Source organism: Doryrhamphus excisus, chromosome 6, assembly GCF_030265055.1.
Source record: "Doryrhamphus excisus isolate RoL2022-K1 chromosome 6, RoL_Dexc_1.0, whole genome shotgun sequence".
In the NCBI taxonomy this organism is placed as follows: domain Eukaryota; kingdom Metazoa; phylum Chordata; class Actinopteri; order Syngnathiformes; family Syngnathidae; genus Doryrhamphus; species Doryrhamphus excisus.
Window position 1 is genome coordinate 665,269 of NC_080471.1, and position 12,484 is coordinate 677,752.

The following is a 12,484-nucleotide window of genomic DNA, read 5'->3' on the forward strand; positions in this document are numbered from 1 at the left end:
TAAAAGATGGCTTTTTTTTTTATTTGTGCATTTCTCTTTGAGTATTTTAAATAAATATGCATGGCATAATTATTGAAGTTTACATATAAAAGTGCACACATTGAAACACAGTCGCAGTCTCCTTGTACCCTACCTCGCTTACCCTTTCTCGCTCTTGTGTTTTTAAAAGGTAAAAAGAACCTCCTGTCTGTCGCACAGTCTCATGCATCTTTAATTGTTTTCCCCAAAGGAGAGAAAAGAGGCGAGGGACATATTTAGGGCTTCTTGTGGTGCTTCTGAAAGCCGCAGCTGTGCAGCTTACATAAGTGAGATGACGTCACAATATAGTATAGTTGAGGGCAATAGGAGATTGGGTTTATCAATAATTTATATAAAGTATATTTTTGTTGTTCCTTATTCTCTCTGTTAGCTGTTTGTCAGTCGTTTTTTTTCCCCCAAGGTAACTTAAATCAGAAATTCTGCTTAAGCTGATTATTATATGTCGCTATTACCCAATACGCTACCTTTTAATGTTGTCTTTTTGGTGTACAGTGTTCCCTCGCTACATCACGGCTCACCTTTAGCTGATTCGCAGGTTTTTAAAAGTGCAGTTTTGCCTATATCATTTTTTAATAGCATATGAATGTGCATTGTGTTCTGCGTGCTTGTGGTGTATTAGAGCGATCTATGGGTGCTCTGTTTGTTACGGTATTTACTACTGCTACAGGTAGGGGAAAAATAAAAAAATGTTAACACAAAAAGCATTTTCATAGCTTTCCAATTATAGTTTTATTTACAGAAAACAAATTGGAATGTATATGCAATTTTGCCCATTTTTTTTATTGCATATGAACGTGCATTGTGTTCTGCATGCTTGTGGTGTATTAGAGCGACATATGGGTGCTCTGTTGTGTGTGTTACGGTATTATATAGAGGAAAAATGAAAAATGTTAACACAAAACGCATTTTCATAGCTTTTCCAATTATAGTTTTATTTACAGAAAACAAATTGGAATGTATATCAATTAATATAAATGTTCTATTAAGGTAAAAGTAACATGTAAGGTTACTTTGTTTAAAGTAGTACGTTGTACTACTTGTAAGGTTACATGTAAGGTTACTTTTACCTTACCTGTAACTTTTACCTTATCTTACCTTGCTATTACCCAATACGCTACCTTTTAATGATGTCTTTTTGGTGTGCAGTGTTCCCTCGCTACATCACGGCTCACCTTTCGCTGATTCGCAGGTTTTTAAAAGTGCAATTTTGCCTTTTTTTGTATTGCATATGAACGTGCATTGTGTTCTGCATGCTTGTGGTGTATTAGAGCGCCCTATGGGTGCTCTGTTGTATGTGTTACGGTATTTACTACTGCTACCAGTAGAGGAAAAATGAAAAATGTTAACACAAAACACATTTTCATAACTTACCAATGATAGTTTTATTTACAGAAAACAAATTGGAGTGTATATAAATTAATATAAATGTTCTATTAAGGTAAAAGTAACATGTAAGGTTACTTTTACCTGAATAGAAGATTGCCAAATGTGATGCAATGTAGCAGTGACAGCAACGCGGACAACACCTTCTTGTTTTGCCATGAGTTATTTCTTTAATTCAATAAAGTCTTTGCTCTTGTTTTGATTCCGGCTTCAAAATAACCTAAAATGGAGCCAAAGAAAGTCTCAAGTGAAGAAGTTGAGAAATACTATTGGATTTAAGTACACTAAGGTAGTGTCAGTGTCTGTCTGTCTGTCGTTTTCTTCCCCAAGGTAACTTAAATCAGAAATTCTGCTTAAGCTGATTATCATATGTTGCTATTACCCAAAACGCTACCTTTTAATGATGTCCTTTTGGTGTACGGTGTTCCCTCGATACATCATGGCTCACCTTTCGCTGATTTGCAGGTTTTTAAAAGTGCAATTTTGCCCATTTTTTTTATTGCATATGAACGTGCATTGTGTTCTGCATGCTTGTGGTGTATTAGAGCGATCTATTATATCTATATCTATTTTTCTAAATTAAGTCTTGATTGTTTTCCAGTGCAATAACTTAAAGTATCTTCTTCAAGTCGTACAAAAATTACATCGGTGTCCTTTTTTGGTGATGACTGCGGCTCTTTTCTGCTGTCCAGAGACAAGGAACACGGTTTTAGCTGATGCAGTAGAACAATAGAGAGGAAGCGGCTGTAAGATCAGTATTCTACATGGCCTCCCGCTGCTGGCGCAACTCGTAGTCGATTGGCTTCTATTAACCCGCCAGTCAGCTTTTCATTACTTCATTAAAGGTAGCATGGAGGCTTGAGGAAGTCCCGTCACAGTCCAGGAGTTGGTACTGACTCCTCTGCGCTGCGTGCAGTTCACCACCTCATCTGTCTTCCCGCCTGCACACAAAACCTCACATACAGCAGATGTGAATGGAAATGCCAGGTGGAGAAGCCATCTTGGCTTTTAAGGTGCTTGTGAAGGCTTTAACAAAAAAATCAGTCAAAATTACAGAAAAATGAGTTACGCATTAATTCATCTATTGTGTACAGTTATTTGGACTCCATGAGTCTGTGCCGTACGTTTTTGTCGCCGCCAGTCCGCCATTTTGTGTAGTACAACCTTGCTCGTTTGTGACTTTCAACGTTTTTATTGATTTCTGAAATTCTGGATTGGATAAGGCATTAAAATGTGCTACTGTGTGGCTGTAAACTACCTTTATATGCCTATACACTGCTGCCAAGTTGTGCTACACAAGATGGCGGCATGCGCACTGAAGCACTGCACGGCGGCGACACCGCACTCTGTGTGAGCTTTTTCTACGTCTTTCTATTTCTGTGGTCCCAACTGACGATAACCCAACATGAAACCTGAATACTCTTAATGCTAGGAGTCCTTTGGGCCGGTGCCAGTTGGTGCCAGTTGGTGCCAGTTGGTGCCAGTTGGCACCAATGCAATTTATTGCCTAAAATCTTCGTCGCGGCGATTGCTTGATGCAAGTGTCCACCAAGTGGAACCAAATGTCGAAAAAAAATCCACCTTTTGGAATCCACTTGAATGTAATGTCGCAAATAATCCGCCTATTGGAATCTACTGGAATGTAATGGCGCGAGCCAAGTTGCGCCAATGATGCTAGAAGTCTACTGGGTCAGCGTCATTTGGTGCCAGTTGGTGCCAGTTGCCGCCAAAGATTATGTGATTATGTGTGGCGCCACCGCGAGCCACTACGCGCCAATCACATAATCTTTGGCGCCAACTGGCACCAACTGGCGCCGGCCCAGTGGACTCCTAGCATCATTGGCGCAACATGGCTCGCGCCATTACATTCCAGTGGATTCCAATAGGCGAATTGTTTGCGACATTTGGTTCCACTTGGTGGACACTTGCATCAAGCAAACGGCGCGACGAAGATTTCATTTGCGCCAATGATGCTAGGAGTCCACAGGGTTGTCGTCATTTGGTGCCAGTTGGTACCAGTTGGTGCCAGTTGCCACCAAAGATTATGTGATTGGCTTGCTGTGGCGCCACCGCGAGCCACTACACACCAATCACATAATCTTTGGCGCCAACTGGCACCAACTGGCGCCGGCCCAGTGGACTCTTAGCATCATTGCCGCAACTTGGCTCGCGCCACTACAATCCAGTGGATTCCAATAGGCGAATTGTTTGCGACATTTGGTTCCACTTGGTGGACACTTGCATCAAGCAAACGGCACGACAAAGATTTCATTTGCGCCAATGATGCTAGGAGTCCACAGGGTCGTCGTCATTTGGTGCCAGTTGGTGCCAGTTGCCACCAAAGATTATGTGATTGGCTCGCGGTGGCACCACCGCGAGCCACTACACGCCAATCACATAATCTTTGGCGCCAACTGACACCAACTGGCGCCAGCCCAGTGGACTCCTACCATCATTGGTGCAACTTGGCTCGCGCCATTACATTCCAGTGGATTCCAATAGGTGAATTGTTTGCGACATTTGGTTCCACTTGGTGGACACTTGCATCAAGCAAACAGCGCGACAAAGATTTCATTTGCGCCAATGATGCTAGGAGTCCACAGGGTTGTGGTCATTTGGTGCCAGTTGGTGCCAGTTGCCACCAAAGATTATGTGATTGGCTCACTGTGGCGCCACCGCGAGCCACTACGCACCAATCACATAATCTTTGGCGCCAACTGGCACCAACTGGCGCCGGCCCAGTGGACTCCTAGCATCTTGGCTCGCGCCACTACATTCCAGTGGATTCAAATAGGCGAATTGTTTGCGACATTTGGTTCCACTTGGTGGACACTCGGGGCGACGAAGATTTTAAAGATTTTGAAATTTTCTTGCCGCCAAACTCAATTTTTGCCGCCGTTACGGGCCACCACAAGCCAATTGGGAGGCAGTTTGAGCCACTGCATGCCACTAGGCACCTTATCGGCGACACTCGGCGCCGCAGAAAATTGCATTGGTGCAAACTGGCACCAACTGGCGCCGGCCCAGTGGACTTTTAGCATTCGAAAACCTATGCAAGCACAGCAAGAACATGCAAGATTCAAACCCGTAACCTTCTTGCTTAGTGGAAAATGGACTCCCCGCGTGGCGCCGCAGCTTTCCAGCTAAGATTTATATATTTTTTTGCAAGATAGAGAGCTTACAAGTTGGAAGTGTCCTGCTGATTTCGGCTTAACAATAGTTATAGAATGAGAGCAGAAGTTAGACATAGTAGCTCGACGGAGCCTCCCTTTGATCTGTGTGAGCTTTGAGAGACCCTGGAGGCTACACTCAGACCGAAGCGTGACCAGTTGGACTACAGACTAGCAGCTTTCACAGCATGGATCCTGTGGCTCAAGCCCTCTTGAAAGTACCTGTCACTGCAAGCCTCCTTGACGTTGATTTCCCGGTATTACTTTTCTGCGAAAGCTCGGGTTGTCTTTGTTGGGAGTGGATAAGAGTCAGACCACAATGCATCCTCGCACAATCAGGGAAGAATGATGGTCCTGCAGTTTGAAAGGGAATGCAATCTGAGCACTGCAATTTCCTCTTCTGTTCCATTTATTCAGGAAACTCGTGAAATGCTTCCGATCCAGTCGAGAGTTTTCATCATAATTATCTCAACTTAGGGAAATTGCAAGAGCGACAGACAGGGAAGATGATGTTCAGCATCGGAGAAAAAATATTATTATTAGTAGTAATTATGCAGTATTTACTTCAGCCATTCCTGGGGTGTTCATTGTTTCTGATCTTGGTTAAATCACCTGCACCCGTTTTAGCTCATTTCTACCTTTTGTCTTTGTCGATTGTGCAATATTTATTTGAACAGAATAAAAGAAGCTGAGATTGTTCCAGAAAATTGTTCCGCATTTACATTTTTTACTTAGATTTTATCAAATTTCTCATGTATGATGTACATTTGACTTGTATTATTTAGTGATTCATTCAGTAAAAAGATCTGTTCATTTCGATCATTTTGATAATTTCGATAATTTCGATCATTTCGATCATTTCGATCATTTCGATCATTTCGGCCATTTCGATCATTTCGGTCAATTGGTCGTTAGACTGTGATCTCCCCCTGTGCGTAGCCGTGTCGATTCAGTCCGTTCACTCATGTTCAGTTCACATTCATTTCGACAACACGTGATGACTAGTGGTGTGTCGGTCATGAACGAACGGGTCAAAAGAACTACTTCTTTTTTGTAAACGGAACGAACAAGGTCACAGATCAATCTCTCGATCTTGGTCGTTTCAGTCAGCTAACCCCCACCCACCCATAGACGATAGTATAAGACGCAGATAGTCCCGCTCTGCAAAAGGAACGGTGAACTGACTCTCCAACCGATCAAAAAAAAAGCATTTGTAACTAAACGGACTGAACGGGTGACCTCGTTCATTCCGTTCGCAAAAATGAACTAGTTCTTTTGACCCGTTCGTTCATGACCGACACACCGCTAGTATTATCACGTATTTACAGACGATTGCCAACTTAGGATGAATGAAACAATCTCAAAACCTCCGCCAAGCGCCATAGTTCTCCCCATATTGTGATTCACGACAAAATAATGGGAACTTGTGATGTGTATATATGTACATATATATGTATTGAAAATGCTGAATCACCAATGTGCAGGGATCCGTTGTACACTAATTAAAGCCACAGAAAGCGCTAAATGCTTTTCCGATAAGGCGGAAGAGTGACAGAGATCAGCTGATTTGAAACTAGTTTTTTGATGTATTTTGTATTTTCTTGTTTATTCTTGAAGTACGTTCCACTTTGAACTCAAGAAGTTAGAAGAATTTCGCCACCAAATCATTATGTCATTGTATGGCCATATGACCTCGTACTTGGGTACAAGGTACATTATATATAAAAAAAAAAATATTATGGAAAGCAGGAAGTGAACAAATGTAACAGTTACTGATTGTAAAAATACCAGATGGAGGGGTAGGATTTAATAAGCTTTGCTTCTTCCTACTCCTTTTGGACATGTGGAACTGTGAACTGATTATGTGATGCGTTCAATTGTAATCTGATGCATGTTCAAATGAAATAAAACCATTACCATTACCATATATATCACTATATTGACACTTACTATGGTACCCATTATGTCATTGTATGGTCATATCACCTCGTACTTCGGTATGTGACTAAACTAAACTAAACTAAACTAAACTAAACTAAACTAAACTAAACTAAACTAAACTAAGCTAAACTTAAATACAATTAAGTAAAAATAAATGAATACAACCTTAAACTATATTATGAAAGCAGGAAGTGAACAAATGTAACAGTTACTGACTGTAAAAGTACCAGATGGAGGGGTAGGATTTAATAAGCTTTGCTTCTTCCTACTCCTTTTGGACATGTGGAACTGTGAACTGATTATGTGATGCATTCAATTGTAATCTGATGCATGTTCAAATGAAATAAAACCATTACCATGACCATTACCATATATATCACTATATTGACACTTACTATGGTACCCATTATGTCATTGTATGTATGGTCATATCACCTTGTACTTCGGTATGTGACTAAACTAAACTAAACTAAACTAAACTAAACTAAACTAAACTAAACTAAACTAAACTAAACTAAACTAAACTAAACTAAACTAAACTAAACTAAACTAAACTTAAATACAATTAAGTAAAAATAAATAAATACAACCTTAAACTATATTAGGAAAGCAGGAAGTGAACAAATGTAACAGTTACTGATTGTAAAAGTACCAGATGGAGGGGTAGGATTTAATAAGCTTTGCTTCTTCCTACTCCTTTTGGACATGTGGAACTGTGAACTGATTATGTGATGCATTCAATTGTAATCTGATGCATGTTCAAATGAAATAAAACCATTACCATGACCATTACCATATATATCACTATATTGACACTTACTATGGTACCCATTATGTCATTGTATGTATGGTCATATCACCTTGTACTTCGGTATGTGACTAAACTAAACTAAACTAAACTAAACTAAACTAAACTAAACTAAACTAAACTAAACTAAACTAAACTAAACTAAACTAAACTAAACTAAACTAAACTAAACTTAAATACAATTAAGTAAAAATAAATAAATACAACCTTAAACTATATTATGAAAGCAGGAAGTGAACAAATGTAACAGTTACTGACTGTAAAAGTACCAGATGGAGGGGTAGGATTTAATAAGCTTTGCTTCTTCCTACTCCTTTTGGACATGTGGAACTGTGAACTGATTATGTGATGCGTTCAATTGTAATCTGATGCATGTTCAAATGAAATACAACCATTACCATTACCATTACCAAATCCCAAGGTTGGCTTGGTGTTATGTTTTGATTTGTATGGATATTATCAATAAGGTGTGATACATAAGGGCATCATTAAGTGTGCACAGTTTCCTCCTTCATGTGCACACATACTTCTTGCTCCATCCAATTCAGTCCACTCAGACTCTTGGTTAAGGGGACATATTGGAAAACCATTAGCTCTCATTATGCTTTACAGCCACCCACTCTCCCCACCTTGTCTTTTAATCACAATCCATGCCTTGGTGTGTGTGTTTGTGTGTGTATGTGTGTGTGCGTGCACGCACCCCTGCCTATGTTTTCTATTGTCAAGCTATATGCATGAGCGTACACTCCAGTCTCTTCTGCCCAGCAGACAGAGCAATAAAACACTCTCAGTGTAATGCGTGCCCTATATCACCCCGCCTGCACCTCTTGTTTTTATGAGTGTGCCACATTTTATTTCGGTCCATCCGAACAGCAGAATTGTCAGCCAAATGGGATCAAATATCCAATGTGAGCCAAATAAAAACACATCAACGGGAATGGAATATGGATTCTCTTGCTTTATGAACTCCTTATGGAGGTAAACGTCCTATTTGTCCTTTTTAGCTTCAATTTTGCAGATTTATGGAGTGTTCGATATCTGTGTGTGGCTTTGATTTGATCACGTGCAGCCGCCCCTTCATTATCACGGTTAATTGGTTCCAGACCCCGTGAATTTCCCTGAAGTAGGATTCAGTATTATTAAATAGAATACATATTTTTATAGTTGGAGCATAAAAAAAATCTGTGTATGACTTTCTAAATACGATATTTTTTATTATTAAAAGCCTGATGACAATAAACGGTCGCCACTTTAAACACATCATGCTCCGGAGCTAAGTAGTTAGCCTCCAATTTATTTATTCTAAACTTGAAGTGTGGAGAAAGACGACAAAGTAAGAAGCCAAGAAGCCTTTTTTGTCAGACAGGCAATGGCTGATCGAATCTAATGACATGTCTCATCAATGTTATTGACACTTTGTGGCCAGAATACTACATATCACCTTTTTTGCAATATTTTTGTAATGGTAATGGTTTTATTTCATTTGAACATGCATCAGATTACAATTGAATGCATCACATAATCAGTTCCCAGTTCCACATGTCCAAAAGGAGTAGGAAGAAGCAAAGCTTATTAAATCCTACCCCTCCATCTGGTACTTTTACAATCAGTAACTATTACATTTGTTCACTTCCTGATTTCCTAATATAGTTTATTTTTAAATTTTTTAAATGTTTTAATTTTAAATAATTTTTAATAATTCTTAATATTTTTTTTTATTATTTTTATTATTTTTTTTATTATTTATATATTTTTTTATATATATATATATATATATAGCCAGTTATTATGGTAACTGGTATTTTTTTACTCATATTTTGGAGGGATCGATATTGGAACTGCGATCTAGCAAGGGGCGACTGTACAGGCAGGCATTTACAGGTAGTTTTTTGGCACAAAACTATATTTAACACATAATCAGTTCCCAGTTCCACATGTCCAAAAGGAGTAGGAAGAAGCAATGCTTATTAAATCCTACCCCTCCATCTGGTACTTTTACAAACAGTAACTATTGCATTTGTTCACTTCCTGCTTTCCTAATATAGTTTATTTTTTTATTTTAATTTTTTTATTTTAAATAATTGTAAATAATTTTAAATATTTTTGTAATAATTTTTAATAATTCCTAATAATTTTAATTTTAATTTTAATTTTATATATATATATATATATAGCCAGTTACTATGGTAACTGGTATTTTTTTTACTCATATTTTGGAGGGATCGATATTGGAACTGCGATCTAGCAAGGGGCGACTGTACAGGCAGGCGTTTACAGGTAGTTTTTTGGCACAAAACTATATTTAAATCCCAAATGTTCTTTCCTTACCCATGAAACTGTCATCATTGTGCATAATTCAACTTCATAGGAGAAATTATATTCTTAATGTCTGAGTTTCCTTTCTACAATGACTACTTTTTCTCCTTTCTTCTTCACATTTTCCTCCATTAATGCATCCGGGTTTAATTCATCACGCAGAGTCAGATTGAAGAGTGCATAATCACCATTATGTATAGTCATCGGCATCATCATTATGCGCAAATGATGAAACGCCATGCTGATTGGCTTTCTGAGCGGTGTCCATGTTTTTAACTTAGATGGAGAAAGACAGACGGAGGGAACAGACACCGGCCGCAAGAGGGACGCTCGCTCGTCAGCTAGCCATCACAAGAACGAGGACACCAGCGACAGCAGGGAGGACGAGGCGGCGGTGAGTCTATTTAAACCGTCCTGGTTTATCATCGTGTTCATCCCCAAAACTGGTTACGTTTGCAATCTTCATACAAGCATCCATTGCCTGTATCGCTTATCTTGTTTAGAAGCTGGAGTCTATCCCAGCAGCAAACACACGGACACAGACAACCCTTGGTGCTCATATTCACACCTACAGATGACCTTTCATACAGAAAGGGGAGGAGACTAGTTTGCCACCAAAACCTGATTGGCCAGTAATGGTAACAATAACAAAAGTGCTGTTCAAAAGAAATTGAATAAAGTGAAATAGAAATACTCGGAAGCAGCGTTAACAAACCTCGATGTGAGCCCGTGTTGGCCACTCTACAACGAACGACCTACGTAAGTAGTTTGATGAATGTGTACGTTTAAGTGTAGCAAGACTGCATTTATCAATGAAGACAATATAGATAACATTGTAAAGTGTTTCATTTTTATGATAACCTTTAACAAGGCCATATCCATGTTGCACAAATTCACAGTTTAAAGGAAAACTGCACAGTTTTGGAATTTTGCCCGTCATCCATAATCCTTATGTGGGACTTGAACACACCGCTTACTCTTTTCTGTGCTTCTAAAGATATTAAAAGAGATAAAAAAAAGAGGCAGCTAGGAATGCACGTAATGGGAGGCAACTATTGTGCCGATGAAGCCTTCGGGAAAAAAACCTCTAAAAACTGAAAAATTTAATGAAGTCATTTAAGAAACATTTTCATGCTCTGTAAAACGGGGAAAGATCCACAATGGCGGCATCATGCCTCATACGTGTGATCCATGATGCTTTCAGGATGCTGCTGGAAGCTAACTGTGCGCTAACTGCTTTGGTGTAGGGTGGAACCTCTCAAAAGTGAGAAAAAAAACTTCAGAACAATATGTGCTTTCACTGTTAAGTCCCCACATAATCCTTATGTGAGACTTATGTGACACACCGCTTACTCTTTTCTGTGCTTCTAAAGATATTAAAACAGCTAAAAAAAAGTCAGCGAGGAATGCACGTAATGGGAGGCAACTATTCTGCCGATGAAAAAAAAGTCTTCTGAAAAAAACTCTAAAAACTAAAAAATAGTAATAGTAATTTAATGAAGTCATTTAAGAAACATTTATGTTTTTGATCACATGGCATCATGCCTCACACGTGTGATCCATGATGCTTTCAGGATGCTAACTGTGTGCTAACTGCTTTGGGGTAGGGTGGAACCTCTCAAAAGTGTGAAAAAAAACAATATGTGCTTTCACTGTTAAGTCCCCACATAACAGAAAACTCTCCGACAATGCCAGAAAAAGTAGCTTGATTTTTCGCTGGCCCTAAACCTTTTTTTTATACTACACACAAAACTGCACAGTTTTGAAATTTTGGCCGTCATCCATAATCCTTATGTGAGACTTGAACACATCGCTTACTCTTTTCTGTTCTTCTAAAGATATTAAAACAGCTAAAAAAGAGGCAGCTAGGAATGCACATGGAAGGCAACTAAAACTAATCTAAAACTGCTGCAGAAGCTAACTGCTTTGAAGTAGAGTGGAACCTCTAAAAAGTGTAAAAAAAAAACAAAACTTCAGAACAATATGTGCTTTCACTGTTAAGTCCCCACGTACCAGAAAACTCTCCGACAATGCCAGAAAAAGTAGCTTGATTTTTCGCTGGTCCTAAACCTTTTTTATACTGCACAGAAAACTGCACAGTTTTGGAATTTTGCCCGTCATCCATAATCCTTATGTGAGACTTGAACACATCGCTTACTCTTTTCTGTGCTTCTAAAGATATTAAAACAGCTAAAAGCTAGGCTAGAGTCATGCCTCACCCGTGTGATCCATGATGCTTTCAGGATTCTGCGGAAGCTAACTGTGCGCTAACTGCTTTGGGGTAGGGTAGAACCTCTCAAAAGTGTGAAAAAAAAACTTCAGAACAATATGTGCTTTCACTGTTAAGTCCCCACATAACAGAAAACTCTCCGACAATGCCAGAAAAAGTAGCTTGATTTTTCGCTGGTCCTAAACCTTGAACACATCGCTTTTCTGTGCTTCTAAAGATATTAAAACAGCTAAAAAAAGAGGCAGCTAGGAATACACGTAATAGAAGGCAACTATCTAAAACTGCTGCGGAAGCTAACTGTGCACTAACTGCTTTGGAGTAGAGTGGAACCTCTAAAAAGTGTACAAAAAATAAAAATTCAGAACAATATGTGCTTTCACTGTTAAGTCCCATCGTACCAGAAAACTTTCCGACAATGCCAGAAAAAGTAGCTTGATTTTTCGCTGGTCCTAAACCTTTTTTATACCTGTTTTTATACCTTTAAAACACACGGAAAAAAGAAAGACGTGTTTTCATGTCTCACATGAGGATTGTGGCCGGAAATGTTTAAAAAAAAGTGTAGTTTTCCTTTAAAACTTTAAAACCTAAACTGTTATA

At 39.0% G+C, this 12,484-nt stretch overlaps 1 protein-coding gene across 11 annotated transcripts in view; it reads left to right on the forward strand.

The window, feature by feature from the left end:
* Window positions 1-12,484, forward strand: part of LOC131131695 (N-acetyl-beta-glucosaminyl-glycoprotein 4-beta-N-acetylgalactosaminyltransferase 1-like) — a 184,801-nt gene that overhangs the window by 81,869 nt on the left and 90,448 nt on the right. For all 11 annotated transcript variants that reach the window (XM_058076620.1, XM_058076627.1, XM_058076618.1 and 8 more), the window contains one exon: window positions 9,939-10,051. In XM_058076620.1, coding sequence (XP_057932603.1) covers window positions 9,939-10,051 — 113 coding nt within the window. The remainder of the gene's footprint in view (window positions 1-9,938; window positions 10,052-12,484) is intronic.